Source organism: Dermacentor silvarum, chromosome 1, assembly GCF_013339745.2.
Source record: "Dermacentor silvarum isolate Dsil-2018 chromosome 1, BIME_Dsil_1.4, whole genome shotgun sequence".
NCBI lineage: Eukaryota > Metazoa > Arthropoda > Arachnida > Ixodida > Ixodidae > Dermacentor > Dermacentor silvarum.
This window is the reverse complement of record NC_051154.1, coordinates 441,580,181-441,600,942: the sequence shown is the minus strand read 5'-3', so window position 1 is coordinate 441,600,942 and position 20,762 is coordinate 441,580,181. Positions and strand designations below refer to the sequence as shown.

Sequence of the window (20,762 nt, the reverse complement as noted above, 5' to 3'; positions counted from 1 at the left end):
AGGCCCGTGACTGCACCGATTTCGTCCGCTCCGATCGTAACATGTGAAACAGCCTATAGACGTCTTGTTCGAGTGCGCGGTATCTACATCTTCAAAGTTTCGTTTCCATTTGATCTTGCTAATTGTCTATTCAGGAGTAATGTATGACGTCCCTGTGTTCCGGCTGTGCTCACCACGATCCGACATTTAGTTCTTCTGAACAGGGGGAGGACTGGTTTTTGGAGGCCAAAAGGAAACCCAGTAAGACTAGTAGCGAATTCGACTTAATAAATGACTGAATATACTTGGGTGAGCATCACTTGTGGATAATAAATATATGAGACTAAAGTACTTTGTTGAACGCGCTATACAACACCGGGTCCGCGCAGAAATGGAGACCCATGCACTCATCAGCCAAGACAAGACGTTTGAGTTGCCCGTGTAGTTCCCTCGTCATATCTAACGAGGAGTCGATTACTCCCCATAGTGGGCAAGAGCCACGTCTTCTGATATCATAGTCATCATCCTCCTATTTCACATCAGTGAACAGAAAGGGAGAGCGTGCACTCGCGTTCTGCTCGAGCCTCAGGTAGACACGCGCTACGTCCTCCTCTTTCATCGAACGGCGGATTCGTTGAGGCCTGAGCAGCTCAAGGTTTTCTTCAGATACCCGAGTCTGGCCCCGCTGGCTGAAGAACAAGGACACAAATCGAAGGCTGCACCACGAGCACGCCCCATCACGCTCGACGTGGAAGCAGTCTCGGCTACACTGCGCATCGCAGCACCGGACCCATCAGCAGCTCGCGGTTTACAAGCTCCGTCCACGCAAAAGGTAAGCCCGCGTTCTTCCCTTGAATCGCAACCTGTTTCGTGGAATAACATTGTTACTCAAGCCGAGAGCAGCATGAAGGGTGTACGCTATAATTATTTCGAACCTTTGTATTGTTGGTGTATTTTTCCGCGTTCGCGTATTGAACCTTCTATCGGTTGGATTTGTGCCATCCACTATTATTGCTGCCATCCTCGTTTCAGCCACAGATTTTCTTGCTTAGTCATGGAAGATTCCTTGCTGCCTTTGACAAGCCCATTATGCTATACAGCACCCTGAATGTCTGGCAATATTAGTAGTCGTTGTAGCGACACCACCAGTTGGAGTAGTAAAGGTGGAGAAGGAATGTGCTGCTTCGAGTTAATCAGGTCACGTCGTATGCATCATTGACGCTGATACTAAAATACTCTTCACAATCACAATCAGACAATACAGATGCCGAGTAAATTTTTTTTAGATCTGTAGATCCAATTGTAGACTGCAGTAATGCAGACTAACCATAATATGGAGGCCCGCCGAACGTGCACGCTACTGGCGCTCGTCCCATCCATGTTTCAGCTTTGTCTATTTCTTCCAAAACTAATTTATCCACAAGATGAACCGACAAGCTTACCAGCTAACGCAACTGATGCGACGCATTTTTCACTTTACTCCTCCACTTCCGGCGTAGAGGTTGCGGTGGGGTATCTGGCTTTCTGAAGGCTACATGCCGCTAGGTGTCGTAGCGCGTGAAGAGCAGAGTCTCTGTGCATGCGGGTGTGCTCCTGGAGAGCAGTCATGGGCGCGACATAGAACGCGCAGTTGGCGAGACCGGCAGCTGCGTAAATTGCGCTATCCTTAACGATGATGACCCTATACTACATCATCACAGAGCGTGACAATGTCGCTATGCGCTGGATCACTCAAATAAACCTAATCCTTTTTTATCTGTAAGAGAATGGCTCAAGATTTCAGGTTAGCCCTCTGTATACCTATGCTGCAGAATGTCTTAGAATGACGGGCACTATGTATCTTTATAAGTTTGTAAGTATTCATGTGACCATGGTAATTGCAATGGTGTCTTGCTCTGAACACCGCGGGATAAATATCCGTTGTTTGGCGCGGTGCGCGTAGGCCTTGAGGAGTATCCACAAGTACCTTGCAAAAGTATCGCAGGAACTGAAAACTTCGATCAATTTAGTAGGTCCTCACACATCTGGTAGATTGCAAATTTGTCATTCTCCATGGTCTTGCTTTATACGCAGTGCATTCCCCGTGCTTAGTATTTTTGCCGTATTCGTAGTTCGTTTTCAAGATTAGCCGACGCTAAAACAATGGCAGTTTAGTAAGAGATCCTGTAAACTATACTTTGTGGTCAGTTTACGAGCATGACGGCTAAAAGCCATAATATATAGTGGTCGGTGTAGAATCATGACTGATTTTAATGACATGAAATGCTAGGATGATGATCATCATGATGCTCTTGAACGTAAAGCTCACGAAGAGTTTCCGATGAACAAGGCTAGTTGTCATTCACCGCACCTGTGCAATGATTTCACTGATGATGATGATGATGATGATGATGATTTATTGGCATCCCCTTTGAAACGGGGCGGCGACAAATAGTCACCTAGCCTGCTTGATTTAATCAGGTATACTATGCATGTTCTTTATCTAGCATTTTTGTATACCTATCATTATTTTTCTTTTTCAAAAGTTTACCTTGTACCGCTGCCTATGATTTTAAGAGATCAGGTCGCATCCATCTTTTCCCTACTTTTTTTCCACCAGTACTCTAATCGTCTCTTGCTGATCTCTACGGCTGATCTGTTTATGTTTCCTTCCACTTTAAACCCAAGCGCTTCTGGGAGTTGCACGTTACCTACGGTTCTCGCTGGGTGAATCCCGTCGCATTCCATTAGGATGTGCTGAGTGGTCTCTGGATCTTTACTGCAGCATACACATGTCTCATCTAATTCCGAATATTTGTTCCGATATGTTTTCGTCCTTAGGCAACCGGCTCGAGCCTCAAATAGCAAGGCACTGCCCTTTGTGTTATCGTACAGAGTTTCCCTTCTAATTTCTTTCTTCTCATTCTTGTAAATCTCCATCGTCCTTTTCGTTTCCATTCTTTGCATCCAATTCACGGTCTCTATTTCTCTCACTTTCTTTCTGATGACCCCTGGTTGTCTATTTACAGTTTCGATTATCCTGTACTTGGTTGCCAACTTCCTTGACCTCTTCCTCCATTCTGTGTCCACGCTTTTCATGTAGAGATACTTGTGCACTTTAGCTGCCCATTTATTTTCATCCATGTTCCTGAGCCTTTCTTCAAAACTAATTTTGCTTTGTGCTTCTCTGACTTCAAAAGAGGCCCAACCCATGACTCCATGCACTGCCTCATTTGTCGTATTACCGTATTACCAAAGCCTCATTTGTCGTATTACCAAAGCCAACCGGCCTACTGATCTTTGGTTAACTTCCAAACCCGCCAATATATCCGATTTTAAGCATATAATGGCATTTGCGAATGTTAGCGCTGGCACCATAACTCCTTTCCAGATTCCACTGCACCACCTCATACTTATTGTGGCCCCACAGTGCTCTGTGTTTCATTAATGCTGCATTCCGCTTCCCCTTTATTTTCAGATTATCTTGGTGGTTGATTGAGTAATTCTTTCCTTCGTTTATGTGTACGCCGAGGTACTTATATTGCTTCACTATGGGTATTACTTGCTGTTGAATTGACACCACGAAGTTACTCGTGTGCTCATTAAAGATCATAATCCCTGATTTCTCTGTGCTAAACTTAAGGCCTAGATTTGTCGCTGCGTTCCCACAGATATTCGCAAGTATCTGTAAATCTTTTTTATTGTCCGCTAGTAGCACAATGTCGTCTGCGTACATCAGTCCAGGGATCTTCTGTTGCACCATTTGTCCATTACGCATGTAGGATAAATCAAAACCTAATTCGCTGTTTTCCAGTCGTCTTTCTATGCCCTTGACGTAAAGCGTGAACAACAATGGTGACAGAGGGCATCCTTGCTTCAATCCTTGGTGAATTCCCACCATTTCATTTCCTTTTCGGCCTTCCCATGCCACTTGTACTTGGTTGTCTCGATATATCTCCCTCAGCAGCTCCACGAAATCGTCATCTATGCCTTCGTATTGAAGAATATCCCACAACAATTCCCTGTCTACGTTGTCATAAGCTCCTTTAATATCTAGAAATGCTATCCATAAAGGTCTTTTCTGAGCTACTGAAATCTCTATGCACTGAGTTAGTACAAACATATTGTCTTCTAAGCGTCTGCCTGGCCTGAACCCATTCTGTAGTTCCCCCAATACACCGTTTTCCTCCACCCACTTCGATAGTTCTAATTTTATGGCTTGCATTGCCATTCTATATATCACCGACGTTACTGTAACTGGCCTGTACGAGCTCGTCTTATCCTTATCTCCTTTGCCTTTGTAGATAAGATTCATCTTGCTTTCACGCCATCCAACGGGAATATTCTTTGTTCTAATCACTTGCTCTATGGCATTAGTCAGCAGTGCCTTGCTTTTTGGACCGAGGTTTTTGATTAGCTGTATTGGGATTTCATCGGGTCCTGCTGCCGTGTTGTTAGGGACATTTTCTGCTGCCTTTTTCCAATAAAAGCTTTCTATGCTGAATTTTGATCTCTCAGGCCTCTCTGTTGTTGCTGGATCTGTTGTCTGAACTACGCTTTTTCTCGTACCGAAGTTATGCCTGATAACGTCTGTGATGTACCGCAGCGCATCATCGCCTTCATAGATGTTACCGTCTTCATCCCTTATAGCCGTTTGCGAGTTTCTAGTTGGAGCTCCGAGTGCTTTTATATGGTTCCAGAATCTTTTTGGGGCGCCTTTGTCTCTTTTGTGAATGTTATGCACCCAACGTTCACTTGCGCATTTAATTTTCTCTTGCACGAGCTCACTCGCAACCCTTTTCTTTTCTCGGTACGTATTCCATCTAAGGAGCACCTCTTCTTCTTGTAATCCCAACTTTTTGGCTTCTCGATGAACCCTAGATGCCTCTTTACGCTCTTCTATAGCTTGTTTAATTTCCTTGTTCCACCACTTACGTGGTTTCCTCTTTCCAATCCAACAATTGTATTGCCGTGTCCGCCTTATTTCATGCTGCATAACTTCCACCAGTTCCTTATATTCCCAGACTGCTGTAGGAAAAGCCTCAATTTTCTTCTCTATGTTGTTTGCGATCTCTGTTATTTGCTCGTCATTCATTTTTAAAAACTCTGAGGCTATTGGTTCATGTTCTGCGCTGGTATCTCTCCCAAACTTTAATGCTAAACGTCTATGATCGCTTCCCAGGCTATTTTTTCCATTTTCGTCTATTATCATTTGGTCCAGTTGTTCGTAGACCATTTCTGAGACTAAGGCGTAGTCGATACATGACTGCCTGTTTCCGCATTGCCACGTTACCTGTCCATGACACTTATTCTCCCTGTTAACTACTATAAGGTTCTGTTCATCACACAAATCCAGCACTAGAGAGCCGTTGTAATCAGTATATCCGTCTAAATCGTCCATGTGCGCGTTCATATCTCCCACTAATATCACCTGGCCCGAGTTACTGAACTCATTAATATCGCTTCTAATGCAATCGACCAATTCCTTATTTTTTTCCCTGCTATCACTACCTGTCCACAGGTAAGCTACTCCCAGCCACGTCTTTTTACCTTGCCATGTACCACTAATCCATAAATGCTCTTTACATGTCTCGTTTACCCTTCGCCACTTCAGACCTCGCCTAATTAGTACGCCTACGCCTCCGCCTTTCCTTGACCCGGTCATTCTGTTGCACCCTTCCCATACAAAGTTGTCAATAACAGGCGGCTGCTCCAAATCTCGTAGATGCGTTTCGGTCAAGGCGTACACACTAATCGCTTCATCATTCAGTTGCGTTTGAATTTCCAGCCATTTTTCCTGCTTACGACCACCCTGCATGTTAATGTAGCAAATTTTACCTTCTCTATTCTTATCCTTTCTGCGTCTTTTCCTGACTCCTGGTCGCCTAATTCTGCCATTTACTGGTGTTTCGCTATGTTCAATACTTAATCCTGCTTCCTGATTGCCTGGGGCCCGCCTAAAAAAGCTACAGCTCGTGCCGCGAATCGATTTCCGACCGGTGTTGCTACACTTTCACTAAAATGTATCCCGTCACGCACAAAAGCGCCTTCGCGGCCTGCTCGGTGCACTTCACGGTTGATGTCAATGACCGTAAAATTCATTGCTTTAGCTAGAGTCCAAATTTCCCTGTTTACTGCAAGAACTGCCCTTTCAATTTTATAACCCTGCCTTTCAACCTCTGGCACCGTGCACACCGCGATTTGTACTTCTTTTGAAACATTCCGCAGGTCGGTGACCCCTTTGGCTATTTGCTTTGTGATTCCTGCTCCTCGTCCGTTCAGTACGTCAATCACTCCGCCCATTATCACCACTAGGTGTCTCTCCTCCATTGTGTCCCACATGCGTTCCTTGGCCTTCGCGATCACCTCTCTAATCGGCTTTCCCGGAAGCGCGCTAACCTGGACTCGTTCGTCTGCCCCTACCCTCTCTGCTATCGCCGGTTCTACTTTACGCATGTTGGAATCCCCAACAAAGACAACTCGACGCTTTCCTTCCCCCTCACCGTCGAAAGCTGCCCCCGAAGTCACAATGCCCTCCCCTCCTTTCTTATTCTTGCCCTTGGCTTTGTTTTCTTCCCCGGCCGCGTCAGTGGTATCCCCTTCGTGATTATCACTGACGTTTCCGCCACTGCTTCCCGGCGTGGCGGGTTCGGCTGTCTCTGCACTCGCATCGGAGCCAGCTCCGTTCGCGGTGCTCGCCTCGATGCGTTCATCATTGCTTTGCAGAATGGTGGCGCTCAGCTGGATTTCTGCGTTAGCTAGCTTTTCTTCTGCCTCCTTCCTCTGCTTCTGCTCGATTTGAAGTTCCTTTTCTAGCTTTCCAACCCGCTTAGCTAACTTATCCTTGTCTTGCTCTAGGCGGTCTAGCCGCGACCCTAGCACACACATCCTACAGATAAAATCTGCACCATTCGCTTCGCGTGCTGATTTAAACCGCGTTTCTTCCAGCGCGTAGGAACGCTCGCACTCAGAACAACGCACGCGTGGGTTCCCCCTAGTACCAACCATCATCTCGTACTAACAAGGCGTAGATGTGGAAAAGAAAAAAAAATTTCTTTACCTACTTTTATCTAAGCGAGAAGACCAAGAAAGTGAGAAAGCATTAAAATAATTTATAAAGATTGTTTGGCTAAGCTAACCCTCCTAAAAAAACCAAAAAGTGAAATATAGAATAACAAAACTTATCTCTTTGGCACGCTGCTCCTGCTGCGCTGAAATGGCACCTCGACTCGACACGTCCGCTCCCGTCGGCTTCACTCGTGAGAGTGAAGCCTTGCACTTAGCGCTGACTGGGGTGCCACCTGCGTGCAGACATGCCGGCAGATCCGGTCGTCTACTCGGCGGAGAACTTCGAGCCCAGGCCTGACCAAGAGCTGGTGTGCACCGTGTCCCGAGGCGTGTTTCGGGACCCAGTAGAATGGCCCAGCCACCACGTGTTCTGTTCCATCTGTATCCCTGGCATGCCGCCAATTGGCACGTTGCGTCGCCGAGAGATGTCCGTGTCGCAGCTCGCGTCCGCGGTGCCCCTCGTGGCCAACATGATCGCCTGGCTCACCATGCGCTGCCCACGCGGAGATGAGTGCTGCTCTTCAAACGTGAGTCCCTATTAAACCATCTGCTCTTCACCAGTGAGACAAGCTAAAGTCATTTCTAACACAAGGGGCAATAAACCGTAGAAGTATCTAGAAGCGGGCAAGTATGAAGAGGGAGACGACGGAAAAACACAGGGCAAGCGCTCATCCTGCGTTATCTTCCATACTGGTCCTCATCCGCTTGCGAGCTGAACATGAACATTTATCGAAGTGCCCGGGTATCAACGTAATAGGTAGCTTTACTTCTGCTGGGCACGATAATCACGTGCTCCAAACAGTTCCACTGGTCCTTTCAAATGATCCTCAAATGTTGCGCTAGTGTTCTCCCCATCCCAAACCATCCTCTATTAGCCAGGTTTAGCTAGCCATTCGTGAGGTCAGATTTGGTGCTGAAGCACTGGTATTCACGACCTGCGGTTGCTGTAGTTGGCATGTGCCCTCCAGCTGCTTCAGGCGGTGAAGGAGGCTTATTAAAAGGCAGGACTGATGAAGTGTACAGCGCTATTTCAATCACCGTCCACAACGTCGAACTTCTGCGACAAGCAACGCATTCTCAGTGCCGCTGCTTGTGCATGCGTTCTCGTCGTCGTAATTACAAGGTGATCATTCGACATTTCATGTAGTGCTCCAGAAAAAGTTCACAGCAGTAAAGAAAATGTGGGTGGATCTGCAGATGCATGGGTGCCCTATGTACATGCATGTACAGCGCTATTTCAATCACCGTCCACAACGTCGAACTTTGCGACAAGCAACGCATTCTCAGTGCCGCTGCTTGTGCATGCGTTCTCGTCGTCGTAATTACAAGGCGATCATTCGACATTTCATGTAGTGCTCCAGAAAAAGTTCACAGCAGTAAAGAAAATGTGGGTAGATCTACAGATGCATGGGTGCCCCTGTGATACAATTGACAATCGTATTTGCAGGACAGAAGCTATTTACAAGCCTCAATGACATACACATGACATGGGGTGTTAACGCCTGCTACAATACGAATTATTTCGTTAATGTAGGAAACAGAACGGAAACATGAGCAAAGCGAAACGACAGCGATAGTCAATTGCTAAACAGGTAGTTATTGAGTGCACGCTTAGTGATACAGAACCAAATCTCGCATCATTAATACATATCATGTCAATTCACAATACACAGCGTATCAGATCATTCTATTACATCGGACTTGTAGTCGAAACAAGAAACAACGATTACTGAAAAATGGAGACCTGAAGGGATTAATAGTGGATGAGCATTTGGTCTCAGTTTGGAGCCAGCGTTTAATTCGACTAAAGGTTTCGTGAGGGCAACAACTACTTTTTTGGGTATAATTAATGAAAGGCGGCGACCAATGTCACAGTGCACCTACGGATGAAAATCTTCGCGAATTAAGAGCCTGATTCGTTAGAAAAACAAAATATGCAGATCCAACACACATGCTGTACTCTATGCGTAGCGAGGCTTTATTGAAGCGGTTAACAAAGTTCTCTGCAAAATAAAGCGATGGGTATAATTGTGTCTATTTTTCATTCTATGGATCGCGTAACTTTATTCAATGTTTGTTATGCACAGCACCGGTCCAAACGTTAATATCTAAAGGTGTTTGTTTTACACCATTCACAAGGTCTGCCTAAATAAAAAATGAAAAAATGCTGGTGAATGAAATGATATCAATGCTGGTCGAAGCAACGATGTCAGGAGGATGAATGAGATGTATGATGTTTGTCGAGGGAAAAAAAGGATGGGAGATATATTCACAGAGTGGCAAACATTTGTGCTGTTAAGGAATATTTACCGCGTGTTTCACAGCGGCGCATACATCTCTCCAAATATGAAAGTTGGAGAAGTCGATCAGTACGATGCTCTTTTGCAATAAGGTGTTGGTCGCCTTCAGAGATACATCGGAGCCCACACTGTATTGTAGATGCAAGATTTGCCTTGATTTATTGTTTCATTACTTAGAAGCTCTATAACCATCATCAGCCTATATTTATGTCCACTGCCAGAGGAAGGCTTCTTTCTCCCTGTGATCTCCAATTACCCCTGTCTTGCGCTAGCTGATTCCAACTTCCATTCAGTAATCCTAATGGTCCACCGGTTATCCATCCTACGCATTACATGGCCTGCCCAGCTCCATTTCTTCCGCTTAATGTCAACTCGAATATCGGCTATCCCCATTTGTTCTCTGATCTACACCGCTCTCTTCCTGTCTCTTAACCTTAGGCTTAACATTTTTCGTTCCGTCGCTCTTTGTGCGCTCCTTAACTTGTTCTCGAACTTTTTTGTTAACCTCCAAGTTTCTGCCCCACATATTAGCACCGGTAGAATACAATGATTGTACACTTTTCTTTTCAACGTCAGTGGTAAGCTCCCAGTGGAGATTTGGTAATGCCTGCCGTATGCACTCCAAACCAAATTTATTCTTCTGTAAGTTTTTTTCTCTTGATAAGGGTCCCCTGTAAGTAATTGGCCTAGATAAACGTACTCCTTTACAGACCTCAGAGGCTGACTGGCGATCTTGAATTTTTGTTCCCTTGCCAGGCTATTGAACATTATGTTTGTGTTCTGCATATTAATCTTCAACCACACTCTTACACTTTCTCGGTTAAGGTATTGAATTGTTTGTTATAATTCGTCCCCATTGTTGCTGAATAGGACAATGTTATCAGCATACTGAAGGTTGCTGAGATATTCGCCGTTGATACTCACTCACTCCTAAGCCTTCCCAGTCTAAGCGCTTGAATACTTCTTCTAAGCATGCAGTGAATAGCATTAGAGAGATTGTGTCTCCTTGCCTGACCCCTTTCTTGATAGGTAACTAATTTTCTTGTGGCGAACCAAGGTTGCTGTGCAATCCTTGTACATATTTGCCAATATATTCCCGTATGCATCCTGTACTCCTTGGTTGCGTAATGCCTCTATGACTGCTGCTATCTCTACTGAATCAAATGATTTTTCATAATCTATGAAAGCTGATATGATTGTACTCCGCACATTTCTCGATTACCTGATTGATTACATGGATATGATCCATCGTGGAATATCCCTGTTTTCTTGGTTGGCTGAAGTGAAGTGTGGCCCTGATTCTATTTGAAATTATCTTGGTGAATATTTTATACAATGCTGAAATACAATACAGTACAATACAGTATACAATGCAGTACAAGCCTACGCCCCAACATCCAGTCACGATGATGAAGAAATAGAACAGTTTTATGAAAATGTTGAATTAGCACTGAGAAAGGTGGGACCTCAGTATACTGTAGTCACGGGTGACTTCAATGCAAAAGTGGGGGAAAAGCAGGCTGGTGAGCAATCAATTGGCCACTATGGCATCGATTCTAGGATCACTAGAGGAGAGATGTTGGTAGAATATGCGGAAAGGAATAGGCTCCGAATAATGAATACCTTCTTCGGGAAGCGCAGCAACACGAAGTGGACCTGCAAAAGCCCTAATGGAGAAACAAGAAATAAAATAGATTTCATACTCTCTGCCGATCCCAGCATAGTGTAGGATGTAGAAATGTTAGGTAGGGTTAAGTGCACTGACCATAGGTTAGTGAGGTCTAGGATTTCTCTGTTTGAAGAGAGAAAGAATAAAATTAGTCAAGAAGAAACAGGCCAACCTAGACGCAGTAGAGGAAAAGCAGACCCATTCAGGCAAGTTCTCGCAAAGAAATATGCAACTTTAGAACAGGAAGATGGAGACAACGTAGAGGTAATGAATGAAACCGTAACTAGGCTAATCTCAGAAGCAGCAATTGAAGTGGGAGGTAAGGCACCAAGGCAACCAGTAGGTAAGCTCTTCCAAGTAACAATGGAACTAATAAACAAACAGCAAAACATGAAAGTGTCAAACTGGAGAGATCAGATAGAATTTGTTGAACTGCCGAATCTGATTAACAAGAAGAAATAGGGGATATCCGAAATTATAACGTGGGAAAGCTTGAGGAAGCAGTAAATCATGGACGCAGCATGAAATCAGTAGAAAACTTGGCATAGGACAAGGCAAAATGTATGCAGTGAAAGATAAGCAGGGTAATATCATCCGCAATTTCGATGAGATAGTAAAAGCAGCGGAAGAATTCTATACTGACCTGTACAGTTCCCAGAGCAGTCAAGCTACTTTCATTCGTAGTAGTGATGAAGAGGATACAGATGCTTCTTCTATAACTAGCGATGAAGTTAGAAGGGCCTTGAAAGACATTACCAGGGGAAAAGCGCCTGGAGAAGATGGAATAATAGTAGATTTAATCAAAGATGGAGGAGATATCATCTGATATCTCCTAAAAGCTGTAAAAGCTGCTGGATAAGATGGAATAACAGTTGATTTAATCAAAGATGGAGGAGATATGCTTGAAAAACTTGCGGCCCTTTATATGGAAGAACGCCATCATTATACTCATCCATAAGACGGGAGACAAAGAATTGAATATTTATAGACCCGTTTGCTATACCATCACTGACACTATATTCTGGCTCGATTTTACGTTATATGTGCACGTTTGCTCTTTCCTAGTAATCGAAACGGTGTGGCAGGACTGTAAGCCTAGGAAGAGTGAAAAGAAAGCTTCGCTCTTAGAGAATCACCTGTTGGACGCCTTACAAGTGGATTTTTAAAAGGGGCGGAAATTACCTGCTTGAGATATTGCACTTTAATATTATCGCATAAATAAGTTTCATGGTCTATGGTGCAATTACGGAGATGAAGATGAGTTCTAGTTAGGCCACTATAGTTACCTTAAATACTAAGACAAATACCACATAAAGTATATCCCTGCCCAAAATCTGCTAAAGCATCTACTGGTGTTCTAGATAACTCTGCTTCGAACTGTTACAAGAAGGTGTTTGGGAGGCTGCCCACTGGAATGCCAATGCATTTCTTAAAATATCCTACTGACGGATATCTTGCAATTGGTACCAGAAATAGCCGAACTCCGGTGTGTGCACCATACATATTTAAAAGTTATGTTATCTTATAACTAACGGTATGTATGTATGTATGTATGTATGTATGTATGTATGTATGTATGTATGTATGTATGTATGTATGTATGTATGTATGTATGTATGTATGTATGTATGTATGCATGCAAAACAAATTATGGGGGTTTACGTGCCAACACCACCATATGATTATCAGGCACACCATAGTGGAGGACTACGGAACAACTTGGGCTACCTGCGGGTCTTTAACGTGCACCTAAATCTAGGTACACGGGTGTTTTCGGCATTTCGCTCCCACCTATATATATAGGGTGTCCCAACTATCATGCACCAAGATTTAAATAGTACAAATCCCACATAGCTGGACATAAACAAGGTAATGTTGTTTGCCGTTGCTTGTGGATACGCAGATTATTTATTGCATTCCACATGATTACGTCATTCGTCTGAATTACTTAATCAACTTATCAAATCATGCAAATGAATGAAATGTGTCAAGGAGGAAATTGTAGAGCAACATGAAAAACTCCCGATACAGCTTTGCGTTGCTAATGACGCGTCACATAAACGTATTTTTCCGAGCATGAGAGGAGCCCGCGACTACACACGAAGTGCCTCGAGCGGCCAGTTGCGCGGCAATTTTGCGTGTATTCGCAGGATTTTTTCACGCTCGGGAAAACATTTTCATGCGATCTGAGGCCTTGTAACGCATGTTGTACAAAAAACAAGGCGTCAGAAACGACGCCTACCAAGCTAGCCTATAGTTACGTGCAGGGCAGTAATATTAGGTATTTAGCGTAGAAATCTCGAAGCCCAGATATTCTCGTTTAAACTTCGCGCACCTAACACCGGAACCGGAAGCTTGGCTTTACTCAACAAAACATATGTGCCAGTCCCGAAGGTTGTACGATATAAACATCAAACCGTATGGTAAACTAATGCGCCCAAAAAAGCTTGTTTTTCTACGAGGTGAAGCGCTGTTGGATTCCCTTTTTACATAGAATAAAATAGTCTAGGAATAAAAGACGTTGTTGTCTGTGTCTGTGTGTGCTTGCGGGTGCAGCAACAATCGCACGAATCCAAAGAAAGCACAGGGTAAATTTAATTTCCTTTTAAATGTTGTAATAATCATAAAATCATGATCAATAAATAAATAAATAATTTATTTAGCGTGCTCAGGAACAACGCTGATGTCTGAGTGCTGGTGCAAAGAGAAAGAGAAACAAGAATGGTCGATATGTAAAACAACTACAACCAGCAGTCAGGGCATTAAAAATTTTAAAAAGACAATTCAAAACGTGATGAGCATCTACATATTCAGTATCAATACAGCAATAACACGCGATTAAAAGACGGAGAACATGCATGGAGGGAGAGAGAAACTATGTCACGAAAGTAGAGGAGTGCAGCTATCAAAAAGGCTCAAGAAACTGTGCAGCTCGGAACAGAAAAGAGACAACACGTTTCGAAATATAGCAACATGAAGAAAATGACAGTTACAGTATAGACGTTCCGTTCTCTGGAGAGGCACGTGTCTTCTGGAAGACGCAGAAACGTGGAAGGGTCTGTGTTCCCTGATAGTCTTGTACGGAACCTGCAGTGAAACGGAAGCTGGTGGATCCGAATATGTATGAATTCCATGAATGAGTTTGTATAAAAAGACTACGTCGGTACGACTACGCCTGTAGGTAAATGATGGAAGTGAAGGATAATTATTAAAGCTTGAAACATTGTTGGTGTGCTAGGTAAGAAAACGATATATATGCTCCTGAACGTTTTCTGTACACGCTCAATTAGTATGTCATTTGAATCGCTTGTGCCATTCCATACCACTGAGGCGTATTAGAGTAACGGGAGGCATATGGGCGTAAACAGTTTGAGGAAGGGAAGTGGCGTACGGAATTCTCTTATAAGTCTGCAAACGGAACCGAGCGATGCTACGCGCTTATACTGGGCGGAGAAGCTCAACGTACAATGAAAAAGCACACACAGATCATTCATTTTAACAACCCTCGTCCACACTGTATGATTAATAGAATAGGGCAAAACAATAATATGGGTTTTACTATAATAAGACACAATGCTCCTTTTCGATTAATTTAGAGTGAGCCCGTTTACCTGCCACAATTCAAAGAATGAGGATAGGTGAGGCTGCAGAGCCGCCCTCAGTACTGCATAGATCCTTACATAATTTGATATCGTCAGCACAACTAAGAAATGAAGATTTCTGGATTGCTGGCGAAACGTCGTTGATGAGAATTAGGAAGAAATGCCACCTTACATGGAATCTTGAGGCACAGCTCTAGATACCGTATAGACGTAAGAATATTGATCATAGACGCTCGCGAAGCAGGACCTATCGAGGAGATGGCTGCGTAGTAGGGCTACGATTATTATTACTTGATTAACTCAATCAGGCTAGGTGACTCTGTCGTTGCCCCGTTTCGAAGGGGATGTCAAGAAATCATCATCACCATAATAGAGCTCAGTTTGCTCATCTAGACAAATGCATGAGAAAGTGGACCATGGGACAGAGGCCGGTGCGACCTAATAAGTGATTGTTTCGGTTTCGCATCCTACCATGGGCAAGTTGTCTTCTCTAATTTTTTTCTTTAAAACGAAACGGCCAAACAAACATATCGTATTGCGTAAATATATACTGCAGAAATATAGTACTGCATGATGAAAAGACCATCGACACAGGTCACAGGTGTTATGTGTCTATGTGTCTTCCATCAATTGTTGTGTCACTGCGAAGTGCTATGTCATGATGCAAACCTAAGTTAGCCCGGGAGAACGCCGTCCTGCAATTTATTCCACTACTCTTTTTCATTCATATACGAAGAATTAAAATGGCGTTAAACAGGGCGTGCATCAGCAGAATAGTAGTTCAGGGCTCTCACGCAAACTAAACATTTGAGTGTAGATTTGAAGCGTGTGTAACAAAGAAATCTATTTTCTCATCTCTTCTCTCCTATTCTCTCAATTCGTTGCGTTTCGTATATTTCTCGTGGTTACTTCATGTAATGACATGGTGTGGCCTTTCTTTTATTTATTCTTGAATATGCAAACGAATGCCTGAATACGAATACGATGCGAATACGAATACGATTTGGGTGGATGTCTCATTTTCCCTTTAATCACTTCACTGCACCTAGCGGGTTTCCGCGGAACTATTACGTCAGACAGTTGCCTTAAATTTGCTTCGAGTTGCTGAAAAATTCGACTTCGCCCTGCCATCTGCTAGTCGCCTGGTTAGCTGACATACTAGAGCGGCTGCCCCGGAACCCGGAAAGGCGATGGTCGCGGGTTCGAGACCCGGACCAGGACGAATTTTTCTTTAACTTCGAGGCTTTTCATTCTAGGAACCCGAGTGGGTTTCCTTTGTAGCAATTGCTACGTTTGGGTGGATGTCTCATTTTCAATTTAGAGGCTGGTTGTCGTGTAGTGGCCTGGCAGAAAGTCATGCTCATTTGGGAAAACATTATTTTTTACACTAAGCAACAATACAGTGTGAATAGCTAATTCCAGACGCTTGGACATTTTAGAGAGAAGAAAAAGTGGCCGATGGTTTGCGTCTGGATTTAAAGACAGGAAAAATTCGAGCAGTTTTACAAACATGGAGAAAAGTAATATTTCAGGCAGTTATTAAAGGTTGTGTAAGCACAGGTACAAAGATACCACTGTTGCCATTGACAACGGCCGCTGGGATGCCATCTTAGCCACAGGACAAAGATGGCCTCAGACACCTGAGGGAATCCCCGATGAGGTTCTTGCTAAAGAATACAGAGCTGTAAATTCCACTATGGGAGCGTGGCTCGCGCACAGCGCTCACAGGTGACAGTTTATATATCGAGGAGAAATAAACGGCAACAAATTCGGGGACTGCTTCCACTTCTCCACCACAGAGGTCTATCGATGAGACGTATACGATCTCCACGTTTGCTTGAGCGCGTACGAAAGTGCCTCTAAAAGTCCCAGATATTAATATTAATGCGATAGAACGCATGCCCGAACCTATACGTGAAGAGAAGCTTTCGTGAAGCTCGCATATGACAAAAGTAGGTGCGATGACTGCAACTCTGTTTGTTGTCATATGCTATGCAACGTGTAATCACACAGGTCACCACTTTAATGTCATGCAATGTATAATTTATAGACTTCGCCGCTCACTATCTACGCCTAAATGCAAGTTCCCGCAATGCACATCGATGATACGTCGACGCAGTGACGTCATGAAAATGAATGCGATTATCGGTGTTTGTCGTGGGAAGATTTGCGAGGGCAGTTTGCAGGAGAGAAGTACTATGCGATAGACAGTGATGAGGTTATGCATTGGCCTGTTTCATTAACTGTATCATGCCTGCGTCAGATGCTTAAAGGAAACTGGAGCGCGATCACGTGCTCTGTCGCGTGTTACGCTTCGTGACCCACATGCCAATCGTTCCAGAAGTACTTGGCGTTTCCGCGAGAGAAGGACCCGTTCTATTGTCGCGTAGTGTTGAGATCATCAGACTTTCTTGCTGGGAAAGATAGGTTTCATCCCACCATCAGACACACAATTCGTTTAGATATTTTCTGCGGATGCCGTCTTCGGCAAGAACGCGGCAACTTCAAAGAACGCTTTGAGTTCATTGTTATATTGTGGAAAACTGGTACCCGCAAATGTGCTGCGACACATAAGGTTATAGTGAGACCGACAGATATTACGTAATACACACCATCGTATTCGTATTAAGGAACTCGTTTGCATATTGAAGAATAAATGAAAGGCCACACCATGTCATTACATGAATAACCATGAGAAACATGTGAAGTGCAATGAATTGAGAGGATCTTAGAGAATAGATGAGAGAATATTCTCTACTGAAAGGCGAGAATAGATTTCTTTGCTACATACGCTTCAAATCTACACTCAGCTGTTTAGTTTGCGTGACAGCCCTTAAGTACTATTCTACCGATGCACGCCCCTTTTAATGCAATACTAATTCGTCGTATATTAATAAAAAGAACAGTTGAATAAATTGCAGGACGGCGTTCTGCTGGGCTAATTTGGGTTTGTATCATGACATAATACTTCGCAGTGACACAACAATTGATGCAAGACACATCGACACATAATACCTGTGACGTGCGTCGATGGTCTTTTCATCATGCAGAACTATATTTCTGCAGTACTTTTTCACGCAGTACTATAGTTTTTTGCTATTTCTTTGTAAAGAAAAGAAAAATTAAAGAGAAGACAACTTGCCAATGGTAGGATGCGAAACAGAAACATTCACTTATTAAGTCACACTGGCCTCTGTCCCATCGTCCACTTTCTCATTTCTCTTTTCTTTTCAGTTGTCTAGGTGAGGAAACTGAGCTCAATTACGATGATGATGAATTCTTGGCATCCCCTTCGAAACTGGGCAATGACAGAGTCGCCTAGCCTGCTTGAGCTAATGAAGTAATCTAGAGATATTTATCAGTGTAGCACTTTGTCTGTTTCCTCAATCTTTCCCCTCTCCTGTAAAACATGTATATCTACCTTCTGTATTTACCCATGCCTGCAACGGATCCATAAAATTTCTTGCCTGCTTTTTTTTCCCACCAATACTCTAAACGACTCTTGCTTATGTCGAGTAGCATTAGCAACGCCCCTCCAGGTCATGGGGGCGCATGTTGAACGTCCTTTACCGAAGACGCTAGAATATTTGACAGCAAATTCACGGCTGCCATTCCTTGCTACTTAGGTTTTCCTGACGACGCCAATTGCATCTCCTTTCGCCCAGTGATTCTGTTTGTTTCATGAAAAATGTGCCATGGGTGCATTAAATAAGGATTCTGTTAGTCTGTAATTGGGAGGACTCATTAGAATTGGCTCACATTTATTTCGCTTTCATACTTTATTAAATCAACATTTTCCCCTCTCAAAATTATTTCTTACTGCCTATGCGCGGCTCTGGCATAAAATATGCAAACTGGACACAATTTCTGAGGCTCCATCGTGACTCAAATGATCAAGTGCAATCGTCCCCTTAGTAACATACGCTGTCGACTTTTCTGGTGCACATGTTTTGTCTGAAGTGCCACCTGGATTCTTCAGAGTCCCGCAACGCGCTGTGCCCGGACCGCGGAGCCCAGAAGCGTCTCTTGGAGCTGAGCTGGCCGCCGAGCGTGCGCTGCCCCAAGCGGACGGTGCGTTGCAGCCGCGGCTTCAGCCTGGGCGCCGACCAACTGCGCGACCACGACTGCGTGCAGGAATTGCGCTGCTTCATCACATAGTGGTAGCGCACAATCAACCAATTACCATGCTGCGCCAACAGCTAAAATAGGCTCAACAGGACGTGGACTCTCTTCGTCACCCGGCCACATTACTTAATGCTGGTATTGATGCGTGCCTTCGGCCATGAACTAGTTGCAACCGTAGGCACAACATGTAATAAACAAGAGCGTCTCTTTTACGCTTCCAATTGCATCCTAGTTTCTTTGTCGTGTTTAGAGGGGCTGTTTGGTAAAGTAAAATGGGACACGTTAGTGACAAGGTGGAATATAAAGCAGAATGCGTCAACTGATATGATTGCACAAATCCTTGAGGGGTTGTGCAATTGGGCATGCCAGCATGTCGGCGGAGATTCACGGCTCGTATTAAAAAAACAATTATTATGCTAGAACTGTTTTGAAGAGCTAGCCAATCACACTGTTGCATATATTACCGACGGCTGCCGACCAATGGCCAAGAATAATTAGGAATAAAAAGCTTTGTCAATTCACCCCCGGAAGTATTCAGTTATGACGTTGAAACTCTTATACATCGTGTAAGAAGTGTGAGTGAAACTGTGAACCGAAATTGATTAAGAGCGAAGTATCAACGCGGAAGAGATCGATGACAGGCGTGTGAGCTTTTGTTTTTACTACAAAAAGCTAGGTCCGACGGCAATTATCATATATATATATATATATATATATATATATAATGTTACGCGAATAAACAATTAAGTACAGGAGACTATTTACAAGTATATTTACAAAAGATAGCTGCAGCGCTGGCCAGATCAGCCGATAGCTCGAGAGCCCAGAGCAGTTCGTCTTCTTCGTCTAGGCGCCCGCGTGCCTCGTTCAAACAACCAAATACCACACGCGTGTAGCAATATATATTGCAGTGAAGACGAATGCCCGGCGCTGCAGCCGCATCGCCAGTAATCAGGGAAGCGCGAGCTAGAGATTGCCTGGGCTGCTCTGGTTGAGACACGCTACGAACGCTGCCCGCTGCTCTCTTGTCCAGTGGTCGCATTAGATTCTGGTGGAGGTGTTGCGGTTTCCCCCAACCTGGAATTACGCAGCCGAACTCTGCCGTCCGTCATGCCTGACGACCCCAGCCTGACATCTCCACCGGTTACACGACGAGCTCTGCAGGCAGCGTCTTCTCACACGGCGCCCACCTGTGTCCGATGAAAGCCTCGCGAGCGTGGCCGCGGCTCCTGACATGGACTCCCTGCTTTGCCAGATTAAAGAGTTCGTCCGTGCTGAGGTGGCTCGCCAGCTTTCGCTGCTGTCCTCAGCCACGTCTCCACCCTCGCCTTTGCCGGCCAACCTTCGCCAGGTCATCCAAGAGCAAGTTTGCGCGGTTCTCCCTTCTGGCCGCGAGACTCCACCGGTGCCGACTCCCGTTGCTTCCCGAGGTGACTGTGTGAGGGCTGGGCGTGATGGCTGAGGCGTGAAGGCTGAGGCGAGAATAACAGGGTAACGAACTATTTATTAAACAGCATAGTGGAGCGCGCCAAAAACCGTGACCGTCCGTTGCGGCGGTCGTAGCGAACGAGAGTGTCGCCTCCCTCGCTTGGGCTTGGTGTTGAGTCGGCGTAACAGCGCTGCAGGTGGCGCTAGAGATGAGATAGGCGGCACATGCGGGCGCTCACATCCCACCCCAGTCTGACTGACCACGTCTCGTGGTCAATTGCTTCTGCACACTGTCACACGCACGATACCACACCCACACACATGCGCGGAAACGCTGTAACTTCACTCGAGCACAAAGTAGTCGAGGTGGCTCAGTAGACATCGAGTGCGTTGGGGCCGTTGAGGCTGTTGCTGCTCTGTAGAGGCGACAACATTTGCTGCTGAGGCAGGCGTGGTCTCTGCACTGACGACGGGCTGTTGCTCGATCACTGGGGAAACTTGTGGTACATAAGGCTTAAGCTGGGACACGTGCACCGTTCGTGGTTGATTAACCAAACGAGATGTCAAGCATGCCACACGTAAAGCCCTAAATGTGGATGGTGTAAGCTGCTC

At 44.7% G+C, this 20,762-nt stretch overlaps 1 protein-coding gene across 1 annotated transcript; it reads left to right on the top strand.

The window, feature by feature from the left end:
• The first annotated feature begins 7,271 nt into the window (after positions 1-7,271).
• On the top strand, positions 7,272-18,755 carry LOC119448899 (E3 ubiquitin-protein ligase NRDP1). The gene is made up of 2 exons (XM_037712112.1): positions 7,272-7,553; positions 18,558-18,755. Exons 1-2 carry the CDS (start codon positions 7,272-7,274, stop codon positions 18,753-18,755), a joined length of 480 nt encoding a protein of 159 aa, XP_037568040.1.
• Positions 18,756-20,762: the final 2,007 nt, after the last annotated feature.

What these genes read in the sequence shown, in the direction of transcription:
- LOC119448899 (XM_037712112.1), top strand. Translation starts at nt 7,272, where the DNA reads ATGCCGGCAGATCCGGTCGTCTACTCGGCGGAGAACTTCGAGCCCAGG. An exon ending in ATGAGTGCTGCTCTTCAAAC is followed by an intron (nt 7,554 to 18,557) that starts GTGAGTCCCTAT and finishes TTTTGTCTGAAG; the next exon opens with TGCCACCTGGATTCTTCAGA.